Source organism: Thermobia domestica, chromosome 13 (assembly GCF_964235325.1).
Source record: "Thermobia domestica chromosome 13, izTheDome1.hap1.1, whole genome shotgun sequence".
Lineage (NCBI taxonomy): Eukaryota > Metazoa > Arthropoda > Insecta > Zygentoma > Lepismatidae > Thermobia > Thermobia domestica.
The window spans coordinates 167,149,396-167,173,401 of NC_137466.1; the positions used below are offsets into that span (position 1 = coordinate 167,149,396).

At 34.5% G+C, this 24,006-nt stretch overlaps 1 protein-coding gene across 1 annotated transcript; it reads left to right on the plus strand.

Annotated features, from left to right (window-relative positions):
* Positions 1-257: 257 nt before the first annotated feature.
* On the plus strand, positions 258-22,211 carry LOC145667847 (ionotropic receptor 84a-like). The gene is made up of 10 exons (XM_081735279.1): positions 258-438; positions 3,650-3,804; positions 5,599-5,895; positions 7,478-7,575; positions 8,907-9,059; positions 11,067-11,290; positions 14,773-14,981; positions 15,852-16,123; positions 18,906-19,103; positions 22,151-22,211. The coding sequence occupies exons 1-10, from the start codon at positions 258-260 to the stop codon at positions 22,209-22,211; spliced, it is 1,848 nt and encodes a 615-aa protein (XP_081591405.1).
* The last annotated feature ends 1,795 nt before the right edge of the window (positions 22,212-24,006 follow it).

Consider the following 24,006-nt stretch of genomic DNA (forward strand, 5'->3'; position numbering starts at 1 on the left):
GAAGAGAAAGGTTTAGTTTTGGAAAGTTGGTTGTGCGCAGTTATTGGAAATCCGTGTTTCTGGTGTGTCATATAGGCGGTTTTCGTTTTCAAAACTTCAGAGTTGCTCAGGAGTGTCGGAAGGTGATAAATGTGTGTGGTTTTCGATCTCTGGTCTCTTTCAGAGTTTAGTGGGTGTTTTCCCCTTAGTTTATAATTTATTTAATATCTCATGTATAGATGAGTGAATTAGAAAGAATTGCTTTTTAAAAATTAATCATGCATAAGCATAAGCAAATGAAACTCGATGTTTTTCTAAAACAGCAAGTGTCCTCAAAATTGGAAAACACCAAACGTGATATTCTGTGTGTTGAAAATCTGAGCGAAGAAAAAGAGTTACCAGAGGGCAATATCGTTAGCGTGCCTTCTCCCCAAATGTCCCCTTGTGCAACTTTATTAGGTGAGGAGACGTCCTGTGACCTAAAAGACATTGGCAATTATGTAGACTTAAATTTGCAGTGAAGTTTGTCGGACACTGGTCGATGTGAAATATTGATGTCGCCGTGGCACCCGACCGAATTAAATGATTTTAAACAAGATGTTATGCCGGGAAAACGCCCCTTTTTGTATAAGTGGTTTGTTGAATTTCCGTGGCTAGCATATTCTAGAAAGTTTAAGCAAGCAGTGTGCAAGCAGTGTGTTCTTTTTCGATCTCCGGTAAAAACAGGATTGCAAGGGTCTTTTATACTAACACCGTTTAGAAAATACAATGATTTTTTTTTTGCATCTGCTCGACAACATGAACAATCTGAATGGCATCTGGCGTCCACAGAACGTGCTCAGTTATTTTCGAATGTTATGTCTACGAAACGTTTGTCCGTTGATTTGAAAATTGATGAAGCGGCTCGGAAGCAAGTTGAGGAAAACCGAAAAAAACTGTCATCAATCATTGAGACAATTGTCTTTTGTGCGACACATGATATGTCTTTACGAGGAAAGAATTCTAAATCTGGCAATTCCTAAGATCTTCTCCAATTTAAAGTAGATTCAGGAGATATAACATTAAAGCAACACTTTGAAACTGCTGCTCAAAATGCAAAATACTTATCTGTGCAGACTCAAAATGAATTGATATCAGTTGCAGGCAACACTTTATATGAACAGCATATAAAGCCTAAAATTGTTTCTTCCCACTATTATATGTGCTTGCAGATGAGACAGCTGATATTGGGGGGTGTAGAACAATTGTCTCTAGGTATTCGGTTTTATGACGCTGTTGAAAATCAGATGCGGGAAGATTTTGTAGGTTTCATTCCATTAGGAGAGTTAAACGCCGCATATATTGCTAGAATAATTCTAAAAGCATCGGAAGGACGTTTATTATCTCAGTGTGAACTTGTAGGGCAGGGTTTCGATGGTTGTTCCACCATGGCTGGATGTAGTAACGGTGCATAAATCATTATCAGACGACAATTCCCAAAGCGTTTTTTTTTTTTTTTTTTTTTTTTTTTACCATTGTGCATCACATAAGCTTAATCTTGTCGTTAATAAGCTATGTTCCGTTTCTTACATACGAAACACAGTGGATACTATCAAAGAAATCACAATTTTCTTTCGCGAGTGCCCATTAAGAAGAAAAAATATTCCAAATATCCCACTTCTTTCTGAAACCCGCTGGACTTCCAAATACAGCAGCATCAGAAAATTTTCTGAACATTTCATAGAAATAGTGTGTGCGTTTGAAGAACTGTCAATAAATTCTACAGTTTCTCAAACTAGAAGCAATGCTTATCGTCTTTTTGTGCAGGAACAACATGAGCCTTTATTGTTTCTTTGTCAGTTATCAGTTAATATTACTCGTACCTTGAGCCAGTGGCACATATTTTGCAAGGAGTTCAGTTGAACTCAATGGCGGCAAAATCACACATTTCGGAGTTGATTTGTATGTTCAAAGAACAGAGAGAAACAGCTGAAGTTACATTTCATTCGATCTTCGTAAAGTGTATTAGTGTTGCTGATGAACTAAATATTCAGCTGTCAGTTCCCAGACTTGCATCTCGACAAGTTCATCTCGCTAATCCTCCATACACAAATGCGGAAGAATAATATAGGCGTACCATATTTATACCGTACATAGATTCTTTGTTGCAGTCGCTAAATCATAGATTTTCGGAAGAACATAGTTCAGGCTTTTCACTCTTCACATTGCATCCCCGTGAAATAAAAAACACCTCTAAACTACAATTCATGAAGATGATGGACGAAATAAATGAAATTTATGAATTTGACAATTTCCTTCCTCAAGCCGAATGCTGGTACGATTTATAGAAACATAAATCTAGATGCAGACAGTTTAGAGAAACTCTCTTTTTGATTTGATGGATCACGACACATTTTATCTGGCAATAAAGCAAGGAATACAAGTAATGGTTACCCTCCCCGTTACAACATGTAGTGTTGAGAGAAGTTTTAGCATCCTAAGACGTGTGAAAACGTGGTTAAGGTCAACTATCTCTGAAGAAAGGTTGACAGGATTGTGTATGATGAGTCTCCATCGAGAACTTATAAATAAAAATAAAACACAATTCATATCAGGCGTGTTGGATGTTTTTGGGAAAGAACCAAGGCGTATGCAATTCTTGTTCAAGAAGTAGACCTATATGACACGTAATAATTATTATCTATATATAGAGATTTTTTATGTGCATTTCCCTTTATATTGTGTGTTCACTTTTTATATATAAATATAATTTGATTGTTCTTCGTTTTGAAAGTGGTTACAGAAGAAAGAAAGATTTTGTCCATGTTGTGTGAACTTTATGAAACAAGACAAGGAATTATTTCTACCTGGTGTCTTAGTTATTTACAAACACGAAGATGACGACTATTGTATTTTATAAAATCTGCTCTTTTCCTGTTTGGTAAGTGAAACCGTAATATTTTCGTAAATACATTTTTGCATGTGTTATTTCTTTTAATTTCTATTTATGTGAAATGATTAGGTTCTGATTTTCATGCACAAAAAATATTTTATTGTATTTATCGAGATCCCAAGAGCAGTCTCGTTGTCGCATGACTTCGTAAAGGACTGCTAAATAAACATCAAGAAACACAGTACTGTTATAAAGTTTTCTCTTTTTGGGTTGGTTTATTCTGAGTTTAGTGTCCCTTACAGCTCCGAGGGTGAGATGTGGACCTAAAGCTTCATATGGAATGCAAACTTCATGAGCTCAACTTCTACCGGGAATCTAACTCGAATCTCCCACACCAAAGGCACGTACGGTAGCAACATAGTCACAAACATGCATTCTCTCTCTCTCTCTCTCTCTCTCTCTCTCTCTCCTTGATTCTTTCAACGTTTGAGATGTTGAAAACAGGACTTATTATGAAGTATTAAGGAGGGAATATACGGTTCTGTCTTCGGAAAGTTCTTCTAAAGTCAACATAGTATATGTACTTGCATGACTTCCTAATTATAATATTGTGATTTTGTTATATATATATATATATATATATATGTGTGTGTGTGTGTGTGTGTGTGTGTATTATTAACGTTTGTTCTTGACCCCCTGCGAAAGTTTCTGGCGACGCCCATGTTTATTAAGCAATTTTGATCTGACAGTACAAACGTGTTCTTAAACGTCTCGCTTTGTGTTCTGTTATTCTCTTAGGTGGCAGAAACTTAGTGCATGATCTAGCTATAGATGAAGGTCTGATTGTTTCTATGAGCGAAGATTTTAATGATGACAAACTGCCGTGGACGTATATTCGCCAGGGGTACATAATTGACATTTCATGCTTGAATGAATCCAGTTTTCAGAAGAAGGTAAGTCTAATATTGATAAGTAATTGAGGAAATCAATTTCTTGCCAAAAGAAAACTCAAATTCCTTCCGTTTACTAGGAGATATCGTAAAGTTTTAATTATCATAGTAAAAATTCTGGATATAGGGATTGCTGTGATTTGTAATTGTAAAGTCCTCTCTATAAAATCACCACCCAGATTTACTCATTTCTCCCAGCGTTCCTTCACTTTACTAACACCGTCAGGGATGGTGTAGAAGTCTGCACATTGCGCTTTAAACCACTCTTCCATCTCATGAATTACGTCATTTGTGTTGTCAAAATGGAGGCCACGCAACAGATTCTTATTTGGGGAAACATAAAAAGTCACTGGGTGCGAGGTCGATAGAATAAGGCTGGTGCTTCAATGCTTGAAGGCACATGACCTTGCTTTGCCCACATCAACTTCAGATGAATAAGCTGATGCTTCTGAAAAGGTATCAGCAAACGAGGAACCCAGTGAGTAGATACCTTAGTCATGGATAATTTTCCACACAGTACCATAACTGAGAGCAGTGTCATTCATAATCGTTTGGATGGTTACACGTCTGTCTTCGAAGATTAAATACTCCACTTTCTTAATAGTGGCCGCATTGTCCGTCAGGGATGGTGTTCCAGACTTTGGTCGTCTGTGAAAATTTGGAATTTCCTTTTCCACTTTACAATGGTGTCATAAGATGGACAAATGACCATACACAACCTTCATCTCGTCATGAATGTGTCTGGCATTATTACCCTTCAAATGCAGGAAATTTATCACATTGCGAGCCTCAATCTTATCCATCTTGCACTTTGGTCACTTTTGGCACACCCTGTAAAAATAACAATCATTAGCAGCTAATTTCCTTAACATCATGCACACAAGAACCAAACATAATATTGACAAAATTTTATCACCATTTCTTAATAACTTTCTGGTGATAATTAAAACTTTGCGATACCCCCTCGTATTTATTCCCTTTTGACAAGACTCTCCTTATCATTTAGTTTATTATTTCTTCATTACGCATATTTCTAAGTTTCCTTCTTACCAGAATATTTCAGATGCGAAGAATTACTCTTTCCCGTAAATGATCTGAAGAACTAGAATGAGAGTAGATAACTGGGTCTCATGGTGGTACTATTTTTTGCGTTTATTTTGAAAATCTGTGGTAAATAGGAACATTTTTGTTACAATATGGTTAGTCAAACGAATGCTCACAATTCTCGGCTTAAACCATGCAAGATATATTATGTCGCGTTTGGAGCTAGAGCATAGCATGTGAATAGAGTTTTATCTGTGATGATGTGAAAATGAAAAAATAACGTGGGTATCGTACCTTTCTTCAGGATCTAATCTAAAACGTAACTGTCTGCTAATAAACACATATTTTTATCCGTTCGCGAAAATTGCTGACAGACTCTAAGGTTAATTTTTCTGTGTTTTAACGTTTGAGGAAGCTCAGACATAGATACCAAGGGTACTTAGAGAAGCTTTCAGATACTGTAGAACATTAAAGAGTTAATGTGTTAATTCTTCAGCAAGAATATCTCTTCCAACGGTTTCTTACCACCTAACTTACACTTTGCACTTAAATAAGTTATATGTTGATTTGTATCTAATGGTGAAACTTAATAACTCAATAATATTCTAACTACAAATATTTCATGTATTAATACTAAGATCGTGCAGTTTTGAATAGCTATTTTGTAGTATTTAATTCATAGTTAATAACCATATTTTTGGGTGTTTTAGTGTTTGTAGTGTCAAAGTATCTACTTATGGATTTTTCTTGCAGATTTTGGAGGGCGGTATTTGTGCCAACCATTTGTACTGCCTAATATTACTTAATAATATTGAGTTGACATTCATTGAAAGGAAATTCTTTGATGAAATAAATGGTAACATTACATTTGCAAGTTTCAATGTTACTGGCATATATTACTTATGGCAGTTCTCCAATACCAGAAGTGGAAAGGAGTTGAACAAGATTGGTTCCTGGACACAGGCAGATGGCTTTATGATTAACAAAAATTCGCTGAAAGATTTACGAACGATGGAAAGCTTAATTGGAGTTCTGAATGTAGCAGTCTTTGTAAGTGGCCAATATGTGTTAGTTAATTTTCCATATCAGATTAGGTCGCTTCTGAACTAAGTAGCTTTGCATGATCCGTTAGCATTCATATTCTCGTTAGTATAATTCAATGAAATTACACACACACACACACACAAAATACATCAAACAGAGCTTTGATGTCGAGAGATACACGAACACATTGCCATGTAAAGGTGCCTTATAGTTTTGACTCTACGGATGGTCATCTATAAGGCCCGGATTTCTATGACATGTCATTTTCTACATGCCTTTCTTTAATTCACAATGGTAGGGATATGTCATCAAAATCTTGCAATTCTAATTTAACTCTTTTCTAGACGGCGTAGAGCGTTGAAATTTTCCACAGCCACAGAAATGAGGTGACAATACAATATAATATTCTATTGTTACCTTATATAAGATATCTCCGAAAACGACCGATATTATTATACAAACCATAGTTATCAGCGACACTGATATACATAGTGATCCAGCCGATGACTCGCTCACCGGGATGAGGATAGAAAGAAGGTCAAGTTTAGCGAAAACGGCCACTGTTAATCTCTAATCCGTAGTTCTCGGGATCTCCGAGGTGATGCTATTTAAATTCTAATTCATCCCCATTTATAAGAAAAATTAATAAGAATAGAAAATAATAAAATTAATACTTTTATACTTATAAAATATACAAAAAAAACAAGATTCTTTTATGGGTAAAATCAAGAAATGGTTGTAAGGCTATAAGATCATAGGGCACGATTGATTATAATGAATGATTGTGAATCCTTTAGACCCCATAATGCTTTTTAGCCTTATTTCCATTTCTTAATCTTATCTGAGCTCACTCGTGACTAAGCGGTTAGCGTACGCGCCTTTGACACTGGAGACCTGGGTTCTATTCCCGGTAGGATCTCATGTGGTTTGAATCCGACGTTAAGCTATAGGTCCACGTGTCATATAACCTCGCTGCTGAAAGGGCTGCTAAATTCAAATCAAAATCTGCATTTTACCCCAACAACAAAACTCCTTTCTTGTGTAATTTTTGACTCTCTTTCTCAGGTAGATTACGTAAGTTACAAAAGACACCCAGTAACGGGAAGCATATAGAAAGAAAAACAAACAAAATGGTAAAACATTATAGCATGTATTTCTTTATGCCTAAAATGTAGAAAATAAAATTAAAAGATTTGAAAGCATGCTCTCATTGAAGGTGACGTGTTCTGTATAATTCACAAATCTTATAAACCGATCTTAAGCACCAATTATTTGTTAATGACAATGACTTATGTAAACACAAGTGGATTTATTTGTATTTATTCAATCATAGCATCTAAACAAAATAGATGTTTTGTTATATAAAGGATATATTTTTTAACAGTGATTAACAGTTCCTAATTGTTAGGATTAGACACCGCTACCAGTCGTTATAGCAAGAAATAGCGTGTAACGAGCCATTTAATATAATTACAGTATTTAACAGTGTAAGGTGTTGGTTTTATCCAGGGAGACAGTCTAATTTGTTACATGAAATATTCCAAGGTATAATGTTTTAAATCCGTAATAAATACACATTTTTTTCCAGGTACATCTAGGAACTGAGAAACAACAAGAATTGTTAAATGTAAAAACAAACTCATATTTATCCATATTAAAAGAAGTTTGTAGAATTATGAGCTTAAGGTATGCATGTATTTTAACTTTTGCTAACATTATGTAGCAATATATGCACCATTTTGTTCGATGATTGGCCATTTAACATCTTAACTCTGATATAGAACTTCTGTGGTTTCTGGTCAAAAATTTGTGACACGTGGTTTTAACATGCTTCTTTTAAAATTAACATACCATTGAGGGATTTCTGCAAAGACCAAAACACGTCAGGTTGGCGGTGCTAGGTCCGGGGTATAAGATGGATTTATTGAAACCTCCCAGCAAAGTTATCTCAATTTCTGACTGGTCGTTGAAGATCTGTGCGATGTGGTGTTGTCAGCAGGGTATACGACAGCCTTTCTGTTGAGCAGTTTCGGCTGTTTCTTTTGAGTTGGTAGGTACACTCGTGCTAATTGTCGATAGTACAGGTAAAAGTCTATGGTTCCACCCAGTGGCAACAGCTCGTTATTCACTATAGCTGGAAATACATACGCACTTGTTCCAACGTTTTCACTCTTCTGGGCCCCTCGCGAATGCAAGTGCATGTAACGATGCGTTCTTCAATGGTATAATCACTTATCACTTATGTGAGTCATTGTTTATACCTGAAATAAGAAAGAAATACATTGTAATTCCATCTTGTACACGTATATTTATAGTTTATGTAATTACAGTTTACATAGTTTGATTATTTTATACTTAAGGGGGTGACGGGATTTCGTGCCTGCCTCGTATATATAAGTGCCATGTTGAAGTACTGAGAAACTTACAATACTGTGTTGTACTTTCTGTAGACTAGTATTTAGTAGTGTTCGCGGGGTTTGCTTTCACTTTGTATCCTAGAGACATACTACAACGCTTTGTCTTTTGTCACTTTTTTGTGCTGTTTTTGCTTACGCATAACTGAATACAAACAAATAAGGGGTAGGCAGAATTTTCAGCCTGAATATCATAGCTAAGGAATGAAGTAAGCCAAGTTCGAATCATATGTTAAGCTGAATGTCCATGTCTCCTACAGCTTCGGTGTTGACAGGGATGTCAAATTACAAACCTACCTATCAATCATAGTTAGGTACAAAATAGAATAAAGAGACATGTAAGGACTACAGAACGATTAGCCTCGTACTGCTTGTTATGTAAAATATGCTTCAATAGGCAGTATTACTTTTACTAGACAAGTATTAGAGAGTAAAGAAAACTACTAATTAATGTTAAACATTTTCGTTGAATTTGCTGTACATTACCACACCAGAGGTAGTAATAATGAGTGTAAGAATTAGAAATCTATTACTTTTTTTTAATACCTTCAAAATATTTTTCAACTTTTTATTTAACCATTGTGAACATTTTACTTATTCTAGGTTAAATATTAGCTACGTTGATCCTAGAGTACACACAACAACGGATATTCTTCGTGAGGGGAAATATGGCAACATTGATGTGGTAGCCGCTGAAATGAAGCTAAGAGATATTATACCTTGGGCTGATTACACGGTAGACCTATATTCTTTAAGGTAAATTTTATAATTTCAGGTCTAATATGTGAAGCAAAACATGGAGTATTGTTTAAATAAATTAAATAATATCTTCCTTTTAAAAGTACAATTTTTCTGTGTAATGCTTTTAAATTATTAAGCTTCAGTAATAAGCACTACTAATTAATGTTGAAATCAAGACGATAATATGATCTTATAAAAAAATGAATGTTTGTCCGTATACAAATCCACACATTTGACTTGACATTCTTCTAAATAACTATACCGAAGAGGTCACAGGCTATTTAATTTTTTTATAGGTATCTGAATGGAAAAAGAAGTTGCTTCAAAGGAGAAGAGATTTAAAATATAAGACAAAAATAGTTTTTCATGTTAAGAAGACAAAACTCGGCCTGTAAACTCATTTTTTAAAAGCAAATGAACGTACTCATATGACTTACAATCTTTAAAAAATAGTAGGAAAAGGAGATGACATAAAATAATCTAAAACGGTTGATATTAATGCCCAATCCTTATTTTTCGGGATCACTGAGATGAATAGTTACTCTCTTGATGCCATCTAATTTGAAGTTCATCCATCATTGGCATGGGAGGTGAGAAGGGGTGAAAAATGAAATGTCCGAAATGACTGAGATTAGTGTCGAATCCATAGTCTTCTACGTTGCTAAGTTGATTAGTGACAGTTCTGGTGACATTTAAGTCCAAGTTCAGTGAACATGCATCATATCAAAATGACCGGGAATTACCTAGGGCAACGCCGAAGACGTTGATAGTCGTTATTTATTCTACTAATTTCATTTTTCAAAACATTATGCATAAACATTATTCTTTCCGTGCTAAGCTGGACACTATTTTCTATTTCTCTGCAATAAATCATCTTAAAAGAACAGTGCCCGTTATATAAGTATTCATACTAATATTTTCTTTAGAGAGTATTAAAAATAGATTTGTACTTTTTATGATAAATATGTTTCAAATTATTAACTTAAACGTTTACACAGTGATGCTCTTGTACTTGCTAAGTTACGGGAGAAGTAGTAATAGTACTCATCTACTTTAGATGTTACTCATAATAGATGTTATAACTTAAAGTTTCAATAGAAATAGTGAAAGTCCAAAAAATATAGGATACCCGAAAATGAAGTCCAACCTTTCTTCTGTCAATCAGCTATACTCTCAACTGCTCTATAACAATTTCCAGGAAAATAGATATGCAGAGGAGATCCATTGCTTAGTCACCACGAACTCCCGATTTACCACTAATTGATATATTATTTTCTCTTTACCTCTTTTGATACTAAGTAAAAGACATTGTAGTTCAATAAAAATATGTCATCTGGCTACCTAAACGAAGAAATAGTGATGGCCATAGAAGTAGCAACTTTTATAAACATGTTAACTCGAATGTGATTCGTCAAATGTGACTTACAATTTTACGAGTAATAAGGGCTGCAAATACTTTTCACAATTAATTGTGTTAAAAGGGAAAAAATATAACATTGAACATTGGAGGTGTACTGGATAGGTTTTAAGATAGAGTCAGACACTTAGTAATTTATTTACCAATATTTTCATCCTTCAGGTGATTTTTTTAAATGACATACCATATGCAATCGATGAATCTCACCCTTTTTAATCAAACTTGGCATAGAGGTAAGTTTTGTAGAATTTGACAAGGTTAGCAAGAATATGGAATGTTATTGTGCAGGCCCTTGGTTCCCAACTGATGAATCATCAAAGTTTTTGTTTGCATTTAGTCATGATTCCTGTTTAGAATAAAATACATGGAACAAATCTGTTGTTAAACGTTCATTTTCAGGAGTAAGAAAGTAAATCATAATACGGTTGATTAGATATATTATGAATGCAGCGAGTACTTATAATGAAGATTTGTTTCTTTAAAGAATCAATGAGGATTTTCTTTAAGATAGAGGAACTTACTACAATGAAGCCTGTATTCCTTGTAATTGTTAAAGAGAACAGTTTGAACTAATAAAGATTTTTAACTACATTGTTACGTTGCAGGATATCTTATTTCTTCAAGAAACCACCAATCTCTGCCGTGGCCAATCTTTTTCTTGAACCCTTTCACTGGATGCTATGGCTTTTAGGATCTAATTTTCTGGCAATGAGTGGATTTCTGCTTTATGTGACATTCAGTGTTCAATCGAGACACGAGGACGACACTGATCCAAAGCCAACGACGATGGATATTGTCATTCTAGTAGTTGGTGCTGTAGCTCAACAAGGTATTTTTTTTTTTTTTATCCTCTTCCTATTAACATGTGATTACTTTTGAAATGTAAAATTGACCTGAAGGATTAACGTTAGCAAGATGCAATTGGCTGATGCTAAGTCCACTAGAAAGGTAACTGGCCAGCATTCCTCAAGAACACATTTACCTTTAATATCTCATTATACAAATATAATTGTACACGAAAGAACTAGTAATAGTCCTAGACTTTATGTTCTGCTATAGTGCTACAAATCGATTTCAACAGCCTTCTCATGTTCTGTTCTATTAATTTGATAGGACGATGAATTTACATGATAACTCCGTCAACAATACTCTTTTTAATGCGTTTCTATTGTATCAAGCATTAAACAATGATTTTGAGAATTCCATTTACTTTATATGAAACCAAACTATATTCTCAGAAACAGTACATTATATTTCGAAATTTAGTCTTTGAATTTATCAACGGCACAAAGACTTCTAATGAGAAGTGTCTCATTGTACACAGTCTGTAATTCAATCACAAGTTAACGCAAACCGATTGCTGCAAGCAGTGCTTACTTGTGGCAGAATATTGACCTAATTAATACGACTAACTAACCGTACATTTATGTTAATTGTCTTTTAAGCATTATTTCTCAATGACGTGGTAAATTATCAAAATCTCAGCGTAAGAATCTTCCTCTCGGTAACCTATTAATATAGTTCAAAATTAAGCGAAAACTACTCAAATCTTCTAGGAGAATATTGTGACCAAACATAAATAAATGAAATGAAAGAGAAACATGAATGATTCGCTCGCTGAACTCAAAATATAGTTACAAAATTTCATTTTTATAAAATAAGCAGTTTTTCATGGATTTATGATTCTTGAAATTTCATTTTTCTAACATTTCATAATCATTAAATTATCATCTGTTCCTTATATACTGATAGGCCTTCTTAAATGTAAAATTGGTGTTATCTATGTTCAATCCGTACAGCGCTTATAGGTTTTTCTTAGCAACAAAAATTTGAAAATATGCTACCACATTAGCTGCAATTCTTGAATTTAGAAATATGTTTTAAAGGACAAATCTTAATTTTATTATTCTATTTCTATAATAATGTACACAATCTTACGTCAAACGTAGTTCAGATTAAGGTTACAAACTCAGCAGATCATAGAAATGTTATATGTTATTTTTTTTAAATAAATATTTTAGATGATAAATCCAATGGCCACACTCGCAAATGTTTTCGATCGATTATCCTCTGCTATAAATTCCAACACTTCTATTTAAATCGTGTATAAAAGCCGCTATGAACGGATCACCTTAATGTAATTTGCTTTGGATGCACTATTTCTTCTGTAATAATTGAATTGTGTACTCTTCACTTGTATCAGTTTTAAATTCTAAATGTGATGTGATAATGGTACATCTGTATTTCACTTTATAGACTGCTAGATTTCCTTTTATTTGTTCGTTAAAATACATTCAATGTCCATAATTGTACGTAAGAAATTTCGGAAGTATTATCTTTATTCATATCTAGGTAAGGTACAAAAATAAATAATCAGCAGGGCCCGGATTTTGTTGACCTAAAATTTTCTAAAAAGTGACCTATAAAATGACACTAAAATTCCTGTAAAATGACCCTAAAATTCACAAAAGTTGACCTTAAAACTTGCACTTTTTAAACGTTTATTTCATTAAAACATTGACATTTTTTCAATATTTATTGGATTTTAATTACCATTTCTCACTCATTTTCATAAGTTTTGTTTTAGTTAGTTGCAGTCCATTGATCATTTGTGTTTTTGATTTAAAAAGCAATAATATTAAAACTAAACTGTGACCAATTTAGTAAATAGCTTAGCATTTCATATTTGAATTACAGATATATAGGGCTATATCCAGTTAAGCAACATAGAAACATTTTATAAGCTGTGATACAACAAACTAACTCAGGAACTTTGTAATCGTCAGAAAATTTAGCTCATATCTTATTCAGCATTGCAGTAGATAACTGTATATATTGTTACGATTTTATTGAATTAGTAGCCTTAATTATATACGTAGCAGCATCTGTTACAAAAAAAAAAAAATGGCCATGTTGGACACCTTCAGGCCAAAGTAGGGATATCGATTTATCGAAAAGTCTACATATTGTAAAATGGTTGACAGATTCCAACACTTCACCAGTTAGCAAAAATATTTTGCTAGGTTCGTCGGCTTTCATTGCCCCAACAATAATATTGACTATATAGCGTTCCTTCACATCACTAGTCTGTCTATAGAAACAAAAAATATCTCAGTCCAAAGTTCCTGTCTTATTTTTCTTATTGTGTCCTCGTTACACTTTGGCATGTATTTTTTCCTAAGATTCGTTTCGTCTGGAATGGAACGACCTGTATGACGTTCCAGGAAATCCCGCAATTTCACATTGTTGAGTTTCCAAAGAGGAATATTTGAAGACACAAAAACTTCACACAACTCTTTTGAAAACTGAGGATTTGCCTTTACTATTCAAAGCACTCTCCACAAGTAACAACTGCGAACACTTGGTTTTATGTTTGTTTTCAACTGCGCGTAAATGTTTTTCGCTTCTGATATGCTTTTGTACAGTGTCTCTTTTCTCTGCTGCCACTTTTACTTCACATGCCTTGCAAAACAATATTTTACCGTCAGTACTAAAAACATCCTCACCAAATTCGGAAACAATCTGTCTTAAATGAGAAGCTGTAGATGGTTTAGACCTCGGCATTTTACATACTCAAAGCATCAATTCACTCTCGAGTTGAAACTAGGAAGCACACTTAAAGAATAAAAGTTCGCAAGTGTAGATCGTATACACCAGAATAATAGATCCTGTTTAATAGGCCTGTTTAAAACCTTTGAACGTCTTCTAATCTATTTTTAGTTATTCACGTAGTCATATCCATTGTGGTAAACAACCAGAGCCATCTGCCTTGGTCACTTACGAACCCCCAGCCCTCGTCAACCAGCTACAGCCTAGTGTTCACTAACTTGCTACGAATGCAGTTTTTCCACCCCAATAATCAGGAGGCAGGAAAAAAAGATTATTTAACTTCTTATTTTAAATCCGTAAATAGTTTCATTTTACGATTTCCTTATGTAAAAGAAAAAGAATAAAAAGACGATAAGTGACCTAAAAGTTACCTTAAAATATTAAAAATTGACCTGAAACTTCAAAACGGCAAAAAGTGACCAAAAGTTGACCCTAAAAAATATATTTTTAGAACCAAGAGTTGATGGGTAACGTTTTTATTTGAACTTGCCTTGTCCTATGCGTAACAGAAAAAAGTTGACTTGTCAACAAGATCCGGGCCCTGGTAATCAGTATCAGAGAAAGCATTCAAATTAACCATTAATTGCATTCCATAATTCCAGCAGAAAGTTTCTTTTAACATTTAGGTTCGACTGATTTTAACTCTTTTTACACAAAATCGTCTTTATTAAACTCTAAAACTTGATATCTCATGTATTTCAGGTTCTGTTTTAAATCCAAAGAATGCTCCCACCAGAATGGTCTTCTTCTTGGTGTTTAGCCTGTCATTCTTCCTATTCGCTTCGTTCTCAGCCAGCATCGTTGCCATGCTCCAGACTTCCAGTTCCTCCATCAACACATTGGAGAATCTAGTTAAAAGCCCTTTAGCACTAGCCACAGAGGATACGAAAACAAACAGGGAAATATTCCAGGTACTATCATAACGGTATTTAAATACTAGGCCTCTCCCATATTATGAGCCTAATGTTAAATACATCAAATTGTAGTGGTAGAAGTCAAATAGAATGATTGATTTTACTTGTTATATGATATTTTACGGGTGTACATACATTCACTGGATTGCTTAAATGATCCATTATATTGAAAAAGTTTGGGAAAGACAAATCTTGAAGTTTTTTATTTGGTAATGCATGTGCATATGTTCTTATATATTGGGTAGTTTCACTACTTTAGTTTCGATTTTTCCCAGATCAAAATGCTGCCGGAGTAGGATCAACATATGTTGATTATTATTTCTGCTTAGAAATGTCTAATATTCAACGGCAATTTTAGGGTACGAAATATCTTAATTGTAACCTGATGAATTAGAACCAAAATAAAACACTATGGTATTACACCTTTATGGGCACAGTTGTACAATAAGGTATTATTATCACTATATCGGCTTCCATCGCCATATACAATATTTCTAGCTTTCTAGGCCGTACTTTGTAGTTGTTGTTCTTAGTTTATATAGACCTTCAGTTGCCCCAGTACTGAGTCTAAAAGTTTGTGCATATGCCGGAAGTCAAGCACGGGCTCTTAAATATTATGAATAGTGCGTACAATAATTATTCAGATTCTCCGAGTACCATGTAAAGAGTTAAATCGGAGGGAATTATATTTCGGGACAAATTCTGAAACGATGACTATCCACTATAGCGACCTTACATATTGGTTATTTGAAGTGTTTGGGGTGAAATCATAATTAAATTATATGCAAAATTGACTTTTGTTTTTAGATATACAAGTATAAATATAACAGTTTCCAGTGATTTTATGGACAAAACATTTTTTTACAGGTTGTTGATAATACAGAAGGAATGCAAATGCATTACCATAATTCAGTTAAACATGACCATCCTGTATTCCTACCTATTGCTATTGGATTGAACAAAGTAAGAGAAGGCAGGTTTGCCTTTTGTGCCAATACTCAAACAGCTTACAAGATGATCAGTGACACGTTTGGAGAAACCGAGAAGTGTAGTTTACAAGAAATCGAAGTACTGACCACGGACATAGTGACGTTACCACTACGCAAGAACTCGCCTCATAAAGAACTATTAAGAATAGGGTAAATACAACTGTTCAGTAATTTATATTTCATATTAAACCTTTGTAATAGTAGGTGTGTAGTTTATAGGGTGAGCTATAAGTTAATCGACAAAAGTGAATTTGAAATTAATTATTTATCATCTTCGAAACTACGAAATTACTTAATATTAAAGTAGTACGTCTGCAACTTAGAAGCTTGTGTGTCACTAATAGAATAAGACATGATGATCTGTTATTTAACAGCGTATTCTTTTACATAGAGTATTACGGTACACAAATATAGCTTTAAACAATATGTTACAATATACGAGGTGTGATTGGAAAGTTTTAAGGCTGGGCTTGTAATTTAAAAATGGCAGTACTTGCGATGGATCTAATTCAAAGTAGTCCCCTGTTGCCTGAACACACCGATTCCAACAGTGTTTCCAGTTCTGGAAGCATACCTGACAATTATCTTTCGTAAGGATGTGAAGAACTCTCTCTGTATCTGCATGAATGCCTTTAATTGAGTCTAATCTCGTCCCTTTCAACGACAATTTTAATTTGGGAAATAAGTAAAAGTCAGCAGATCCAAATCAGGGGAATAGCGGAGTTGCGGCAGGACAGGAATGTTGAATTTGACCAGAAATTACTGAATTGATACTTCACAATGCGAACAACGCACAATTAATAAGCCGCCACGTCACACACATGAGCCCACATTGCTAACACAGTGATTCTTGCAGCACGTATTAAGGTCACACCAAGCCACCACTTCCATGCTAATAGGCAATTATATTTACTTCTCTTGAGCCATGGCACCACCTGTCTTAAAACTTTCCAACCATACCTCGTACTTTCTAGCACCATGAAAAGTTCGTTTTTGTCAATTTTCTCGGAAATCATGGATCAGAATTTGCTCTTAGGCATGGCATTTTATTAGTTTAGTATAATCTGCCAATTGATATATGTCTTATTTTGGGGTAGTATCATAATTTGAGAACATATCTCACTAATCAAGATACCTACTGTCATATTGTTAGAGTCATAATGAACAGTTTCATGAGAGTATGCTTCAGTATTAGTCTCACCTTAAGGGGTGGTGTGGGTTTTACTCAGGATCAATTTTTAGGCTTACAAAATGATTATCTCAGTTTTCTCAAAAACTACGCATGAGTTTTTATACTAATGCATATCATTTTGTTCTACTCAGTGCGATCTATCTTATTGGCATATATCTGATCTATGGCATTCTTTCGTTAAACACTAATAATATTGTGCAATTACAAACGGCATCATAAGGTTAAGTTGGGCTACCTAAATCAAGTATTCAAAATGTCCTCCATCATTTCCAAAGACAGAAGAACATAATCACACATGTTGTTGGATGATGATTTGTGACATTCAGAGATAATATGCTTTTTAAAATATATTGCCCTCTAAACCCATTTTTTTTCTTTCAGAAAAACCTTTATCTCATTATTTTCCAGACAGAAAAGTCTATTGGGCTAAGATCCAGTGAACGCGTTGGCCATTCAGTATATCGCGTCTGCCAATCCATTCATTAAAATCGTCATTAATAAATTTCTGTTCATTGTAAAGAGTACGGTTTAGGAGTTCAGAAAAGATGCACTCCAGAATTTCTTCGAGGTAATTTTCGAGAAATAAGATCCGATGGCGCTTTCTTAGTTTATTTCATTTTCGTCCTGCGAACAGCAAGATTTTGTAGACTTATAAAGAGAACTGTAGGCATATTCTTTAAGAAAGAGAGAGACAGTTGTTGCTTAGTAAAAAATAAAGAATTTACTCCGTAGGAAATTTCCTTGGCAACGTCTGCTTTGGCTACACTGATTCCTCGACGTTTCCAAGTCTCTGCGATTTCGTCGATTAGCTAATAAATGTAGCTGGCAAATGACTTTTAAGCAACTTCTGGAAAACTTCCGATAGATTTCCTAGTCTGGCAGTAGATGAGGATATTTAAAGGATTCATATAGGCTCGATGGACAGCTGGTTTTATCAAAAAATGGCCAAGGCTTGAGTGTAATGTGAGCGAGGAAGGTTGAGCTATGAATGTTTTTTTAGTTTCTTTATGATTATGACATTCTTTATGAGTATGAAGTTACATAAAAGTGAAAAAATATGTATTAGCATAACACATTAGTTGTCTGTAGCTTTTAAACAAAGAAAGTTCATTGTTTAATCCATGTTTTAGTAAACAGGAATTAACACAGAGAGAAAAATAATGAACATTAGCTGGGTTTTCTTGTCTTTATCGCTTTTAATAAAATAATTAATCAATAAAGGAAGTTAGTTTACAATCAATAGATAACGCTTACAGTAAATAATAAAGCAAAAAATTTACTTTTTCCGTATCATAGTTTGCTGGATGTTGACTATTGGCGATACACGATAGCCAATCAATACTCGATTGGTCCATTGGTCCATTGTATTTACACTATACTTTTGAAAACGATCGAGCGTATACCTACCAAAAATTCTAGCATTACACCACTCAGCTCAGGTACTAATCACTTTTTGATTTAAAAGACTCCACAACCTTCCTATAAATTTATACTGAGCGTTTGTGAAGATGTACGCATTTACTTTGCAGGACCGCTATAGTTTAAATAATGTCGGAACAACATGCAATTCCAACGTGGATGGATTGAATCCAAGCAAAGAAAAAAAAAAAAACGCAACGTATGACCAGCAGAACTACAATATTCAATTATAAGGGAAGTACGTTTAGAAAAATATAATAATAAGTTCAGATGTGACTGACAAATGTGAAATACACGTTTTCACTGTTATAATTATTCCAGATTGAGAAGGCTGAAGGAACTTGGAATTGTTAGTAGAGAATTGAGTTCATGGCTACCACAAAAACCTAGCTGTTATGTTCGAGGCAATGAATTCGTTGTGATAGAGCTGACTGATGTCTATCCAGCATTAATAGTTATCACATCTGGCGTCATCTTTTCAACAGGAATCCTGATTGGAGAAATGATTTATTACAACAGGTAAACATTATTTAAATTATTGTATTTAATTTACTGTTAACAGGCAAAGTATTTGTTTTCAATAAATACTGCTTGCAGTATTCTATTCCAGAAAGCAGTATATAAGATAGAATTACTTCTTGTGCAAAACTAAGCTAAACTAAATATCCTTGTAATAGCATGACTACGTCCATCCAGACGGGGTTTAACTGGATGATGTTCACATGGTATCAAATTACTGTTATTTCCGGCTAAGTATTTATTAGTTCAAGTAAATATCAAAATACCTAACAATACAGTATAAGCACCGAAAATTCTTTGAAGGTTCCAAACCCTAGGCCAACATGAAGACATGCACACTAGCTTTAGCTTTGTTCTTATTTCTAAAGCTTTTTTAAAATATAGAATAAATGATAACTGGAAAAATTCAAATTAAAAATACACTTTCTAATGAATGGGTTAATGTGTTAGCATTTCAACGCAACTTTCAGCTCCGAAGCTATATGAATCTTAGACCTACAGATTAAGAAGGTGGAATCCGAATCATGGTAATGCGTTCAAATTTCATGGTTGTCCCACCGGGAATCGAAGCCAGGACTTAACGCATCAAAGGCGTGCACTAGCCACTTCACCAGTGGAGAGGGCTTTAATGGATATATTATGTAATATTTTCGATCCTGACGTTTATGTATGAAAACTTCTTTTCATGCTGGGGTGCCGGGTTCGATCCAGCCCCCGCCAAGTGAACTTTGTGGTCGACAAACACCGTGTGCGTGGGTTTTCTCGGGGTTCTCCCGTTTCCTCCCACTTTCTTCATTCCACCATTTCATTCATTACTCATCATCACCGTCTCCTTTAGCCTAACCGGCATACCCGTTGGACGTAAAACTAAAAGATTTCATTTCATTTCATTTTTTTCTTTTCATGCTCTAACAAACTAAAACAAAAATAATTTTTAGCAACGCACAGAACAGATGAAAAGACCGTATAGTCTTCAAATGTTTTAGCTAAACCTCAGTTATATATAAAAGTAATTTTAAAAAATGAAACATTAAATTTGAACACAGGAGTGAAATGGCAAATGCTGTTTACATTGCACTATGAAATAACCTTATTTTCCCCTTTCCTTACACAGAATATGCAGAATCTTTCCAGTTTGTCATCGTAAATTTTCTGATTTATATTAAGAAAGTGTATTTTCTGGTTAATACCTTCTAGCTACATTTTCTTGTTTAACATATTTGAAATTCATTACTGCTTTTAATAATAGTGTTTTCTTTTACTTACAGACAAAGATTTTATAAAAAATAAGTCAACTGAAAGTAACGAATGCAAGAAACAGTTTAAGTTTAGTTTTTCCAATCAATGCATTGCACAATGGTATGTCAGTCATCTTGTGACTATGAGATGGAATGCTTTCAATGTGAATTTCAATGTAAAAAATCCCATTTGACCTGTAAGAAAGCTGTATAATAAATAAAATTAAACCAATCTTCTTGGAATTACTTTCGTCATATTGACTACTGTGAAACCTCTGAATAACGGACACCAATGGGACGGGAATTTTTGTCCGTTACTGAGAGGTGTCCGTTACAGAGAGGTTACAAAAATTTAATTTTCTCAACGGTAATTGTATGTAGTAATATACAGTAAATACATTGTGTATGAGCGTAAATATGTAAAATTCAATATGAAAATATTCTATTTAGTACGTATTTGAATTACTGGGACGGATGAAGGAGAAATTCATTTCTGTTAAATAATATTATTGTTTGGGAATGTGTTAATATGTTCGTATACTGCAAATGATAATGCGTGTATGGTAATTTTCTTAAGGACATGTCATCACCCTGTAAAAAATCCATTAATTCACTTACCGCCTATATTAAAAGTAAAAATAGCTTTTAAAAGTATGCAATATTATTATTAAATACTGAAAATGTGGAGAAGAAACTCACCATTTCTTGGGGAAAGTCTGCAGTAGTTGTCTGCCGTGTACATCCTACGGACACTAGTTTCTGTTCAAAATTTGCTTGCAACTGTTGGATCAATTGGAGAACTTCTATTTCACTGCGATTAATGGCAAATTTCTTTAATTGTTCAACTGTTTGACACACCAATTTGTACAAAAGAAAAATTTTGCTTTTCCAAAAAAGTAAGAGAGAAAACATTGCTCGTTGAAAAATGTTATCGCAAAATAAACAATATTTCTTTTGTTATGAATGAAATTGTCGGGAAAGATCCAAGACCCAGAGGAAAAAACACTAAATTTGTTAGAGAAGGAAAGATCCGCATAAAATTCTTGACCATACGACTAATCCAGCATGAGTGTTAGTGCTTATTGAAGATTTTCTAGGATTTCCATCAGAAAGCAGTTTATTGCGGGCAGAAAAAAAGAAGCATTTCAAGTTCAGCTTGAAGTTGTTCTGTTTGATGATAGATGCACTTGTGGGGAAAAGACTTTTCTGTCTACTGTCATATATCGCAGAACCGAGAATAATTCCTGTCCGTTATGAAGAGGTTATTGAAATGTTTGGGGGTAAAAAAGAACTGTCCGCGTCCGTATCTGAGAGTGTCAGTAAAAGGGAGGGTTTTGTTCCGTAAGAGAACATATATTTTTGCCGGGACAAAAAAATCTGTTTGTATTATAGAGTTGTCCGTTATTGAGAGGTGTCCGTTAAGGGAGGTTTCACTATATATATATACTTAGGTATGTAGAGTACTTATGAATTTGAATGCTTAATTTACAATCTGGATCAATGGTAGGATAGTTGATCTGTAAATTACTTACAACTATGTATAAAGAAATATATTTGTGAAAATTAATTAATGTTTGAACTACACCGTGGGCGGCACATCTATGGGGGGGGGGGTTCACGGGGTTCGGATATTCCCTCAAAATGTGATAAGTCGACAAATATGTGTACACTTTCTTAATAAAAGTACACATATTTCTTTAGCAGACAAATGATTGATATAGCCTAAAAATTTTGATCTTACACTTCATTTGAATCTTTCTTTCCTTATAAAAACATTGTAGTACTAACAATTAATTATCATTTTTTCAGGTGTAGAATAACACGGTCCAATACTACATATACGTATTGTCCCCCTGGATCCCTCCCATGAAAGAAATGAGTGCGCGCCTGGACTACACTACATTTTCCTGCGTAGTTGATGAGGCAAATGAATTTACGCTTATAAACTGAAAATTACTTGAAGTATTAAATTTGTTAACATTACAAGCAATATGTGAGTCGCTGTTCGGAAGAGGAGGTGCTACTTTTAAAGTTATTTGCGTCATGTACAGTTCCCGGCATAGAAAACATTACAAAAAGTTAAGTCCAAATTACTAATAAACTGTTGCGTTGTGTGCTTATGCAATCAGAAACACATGTCTCGATCGACCAATTACTCCTGGTATTCAATCCAATTCATCCTTCTCCTCCTCCTCTCCTTGTCTAAAGCAGTCTGATTGACGTGATTGACGTAATATACTCTTCCCATCCAGACGAAAAAAAAACAGGAACCATGTTTACAACTTTTATACCTGTACAACCGTCTCTTTGTTTCGTTTGTTCTTAAATATCTTTGTAGAGCCTGAATAAAAATGCCTCAAAATGTTCCCATAGCTTCATAAACGCCTTTATTTGCATTTTCCCCTCCTTCAAAGGCTGCATATCATTTCAAGCTAGGAAGATACTTCTTGTAAAATCTAAGGAAATTGTCAATCACGGCAGTAGGTTTTGTGCTTCCCAAAGTCTGTAATGAAGGCGCAGAACTCTAAAAACTACTGACAGAAATGAGTGTTATTCAATAATTAATTTCATTTTGTTTCCCAGTAATTGCAAACAAATGTTCCAGAGGCTTCATTTGGGCAGGACTTGAGGGTGTAATTCGCCCCCTCCCTTGAGTGTGATAAACACATATTGTTTGATCAAATGTGTAGTAAAACACTGATATAAAAAGTGAAACTCACTATCCCCCTCCCCTGAACAAAATCTAAAATGATGATGCTTTCAGCAACAAACCTACAGAGTTACGATAGCACATTGCCAGAGCGTTTACATTTGGTTTCAAGAGTTAAAGGTTTGCTCCCAAGCCATATGGGTTTATGGACGACATTGAGAGAGATTCAAATATGGAGAGAGAAAGGCATGTTTTACATATGCAAGTTTATAATTTGAGAAAACATTATCGGACAGCATCCATATTATGACGAAATTCGTGATTTTGTGAAACAGAAGAAGGAAAGTTTCCGAACTGTGAGGATCACATCAGCAGTTGTCGAATTAAGGTGCAGAGCTCTTTTTAGAGCATCAGATGGTTACGAAGGGAGAGAAAGATCTTAGGGATAGGGAATTTAGAAGATAGGGAATTTAGAATTTAAAAATTCTTCAGCTTTCGAGACTGGATTCGAACCACGAAAATCTTAGTTATCTAACCATGATTGTATCCACTCAGCCATGTTGAAAAACTAATAGAATGGAATATTCCAAAAGTATAATCGGTCGGTGCGCCGTTGACATTGAACGTAGGCGTCTTGTAGCTTAGTCACATGTGAATAATGAATTTCCCTTGTACAGGAACAATTTTTCAGACAACAATTAATTGATTGCAGAAACTATCGTCATCTTGGTTTTTATTACTTACTGATGGAAACAAAAAGAGAAGCTCGTTCTCTACACGGACACTTCCCAATCGGTGTCAAAGTCCTCTCTTTGTACCTACCAGCGGCGCAAATCTGTCTTCAACATGGGGGGCGGACGGGTAAGACCGACAAACTGTAAGAGGCGATTCCTTACATCAAAATAAGATAAAAAGTTCATATGCGCCTATAGTGAAAAGTGCATAGTTTCAGAGCTAGTTCTGTCCAAAATCGCGAAAAAGCCAAATTTCAACAGGCCCTATTTCGAATTCCAGA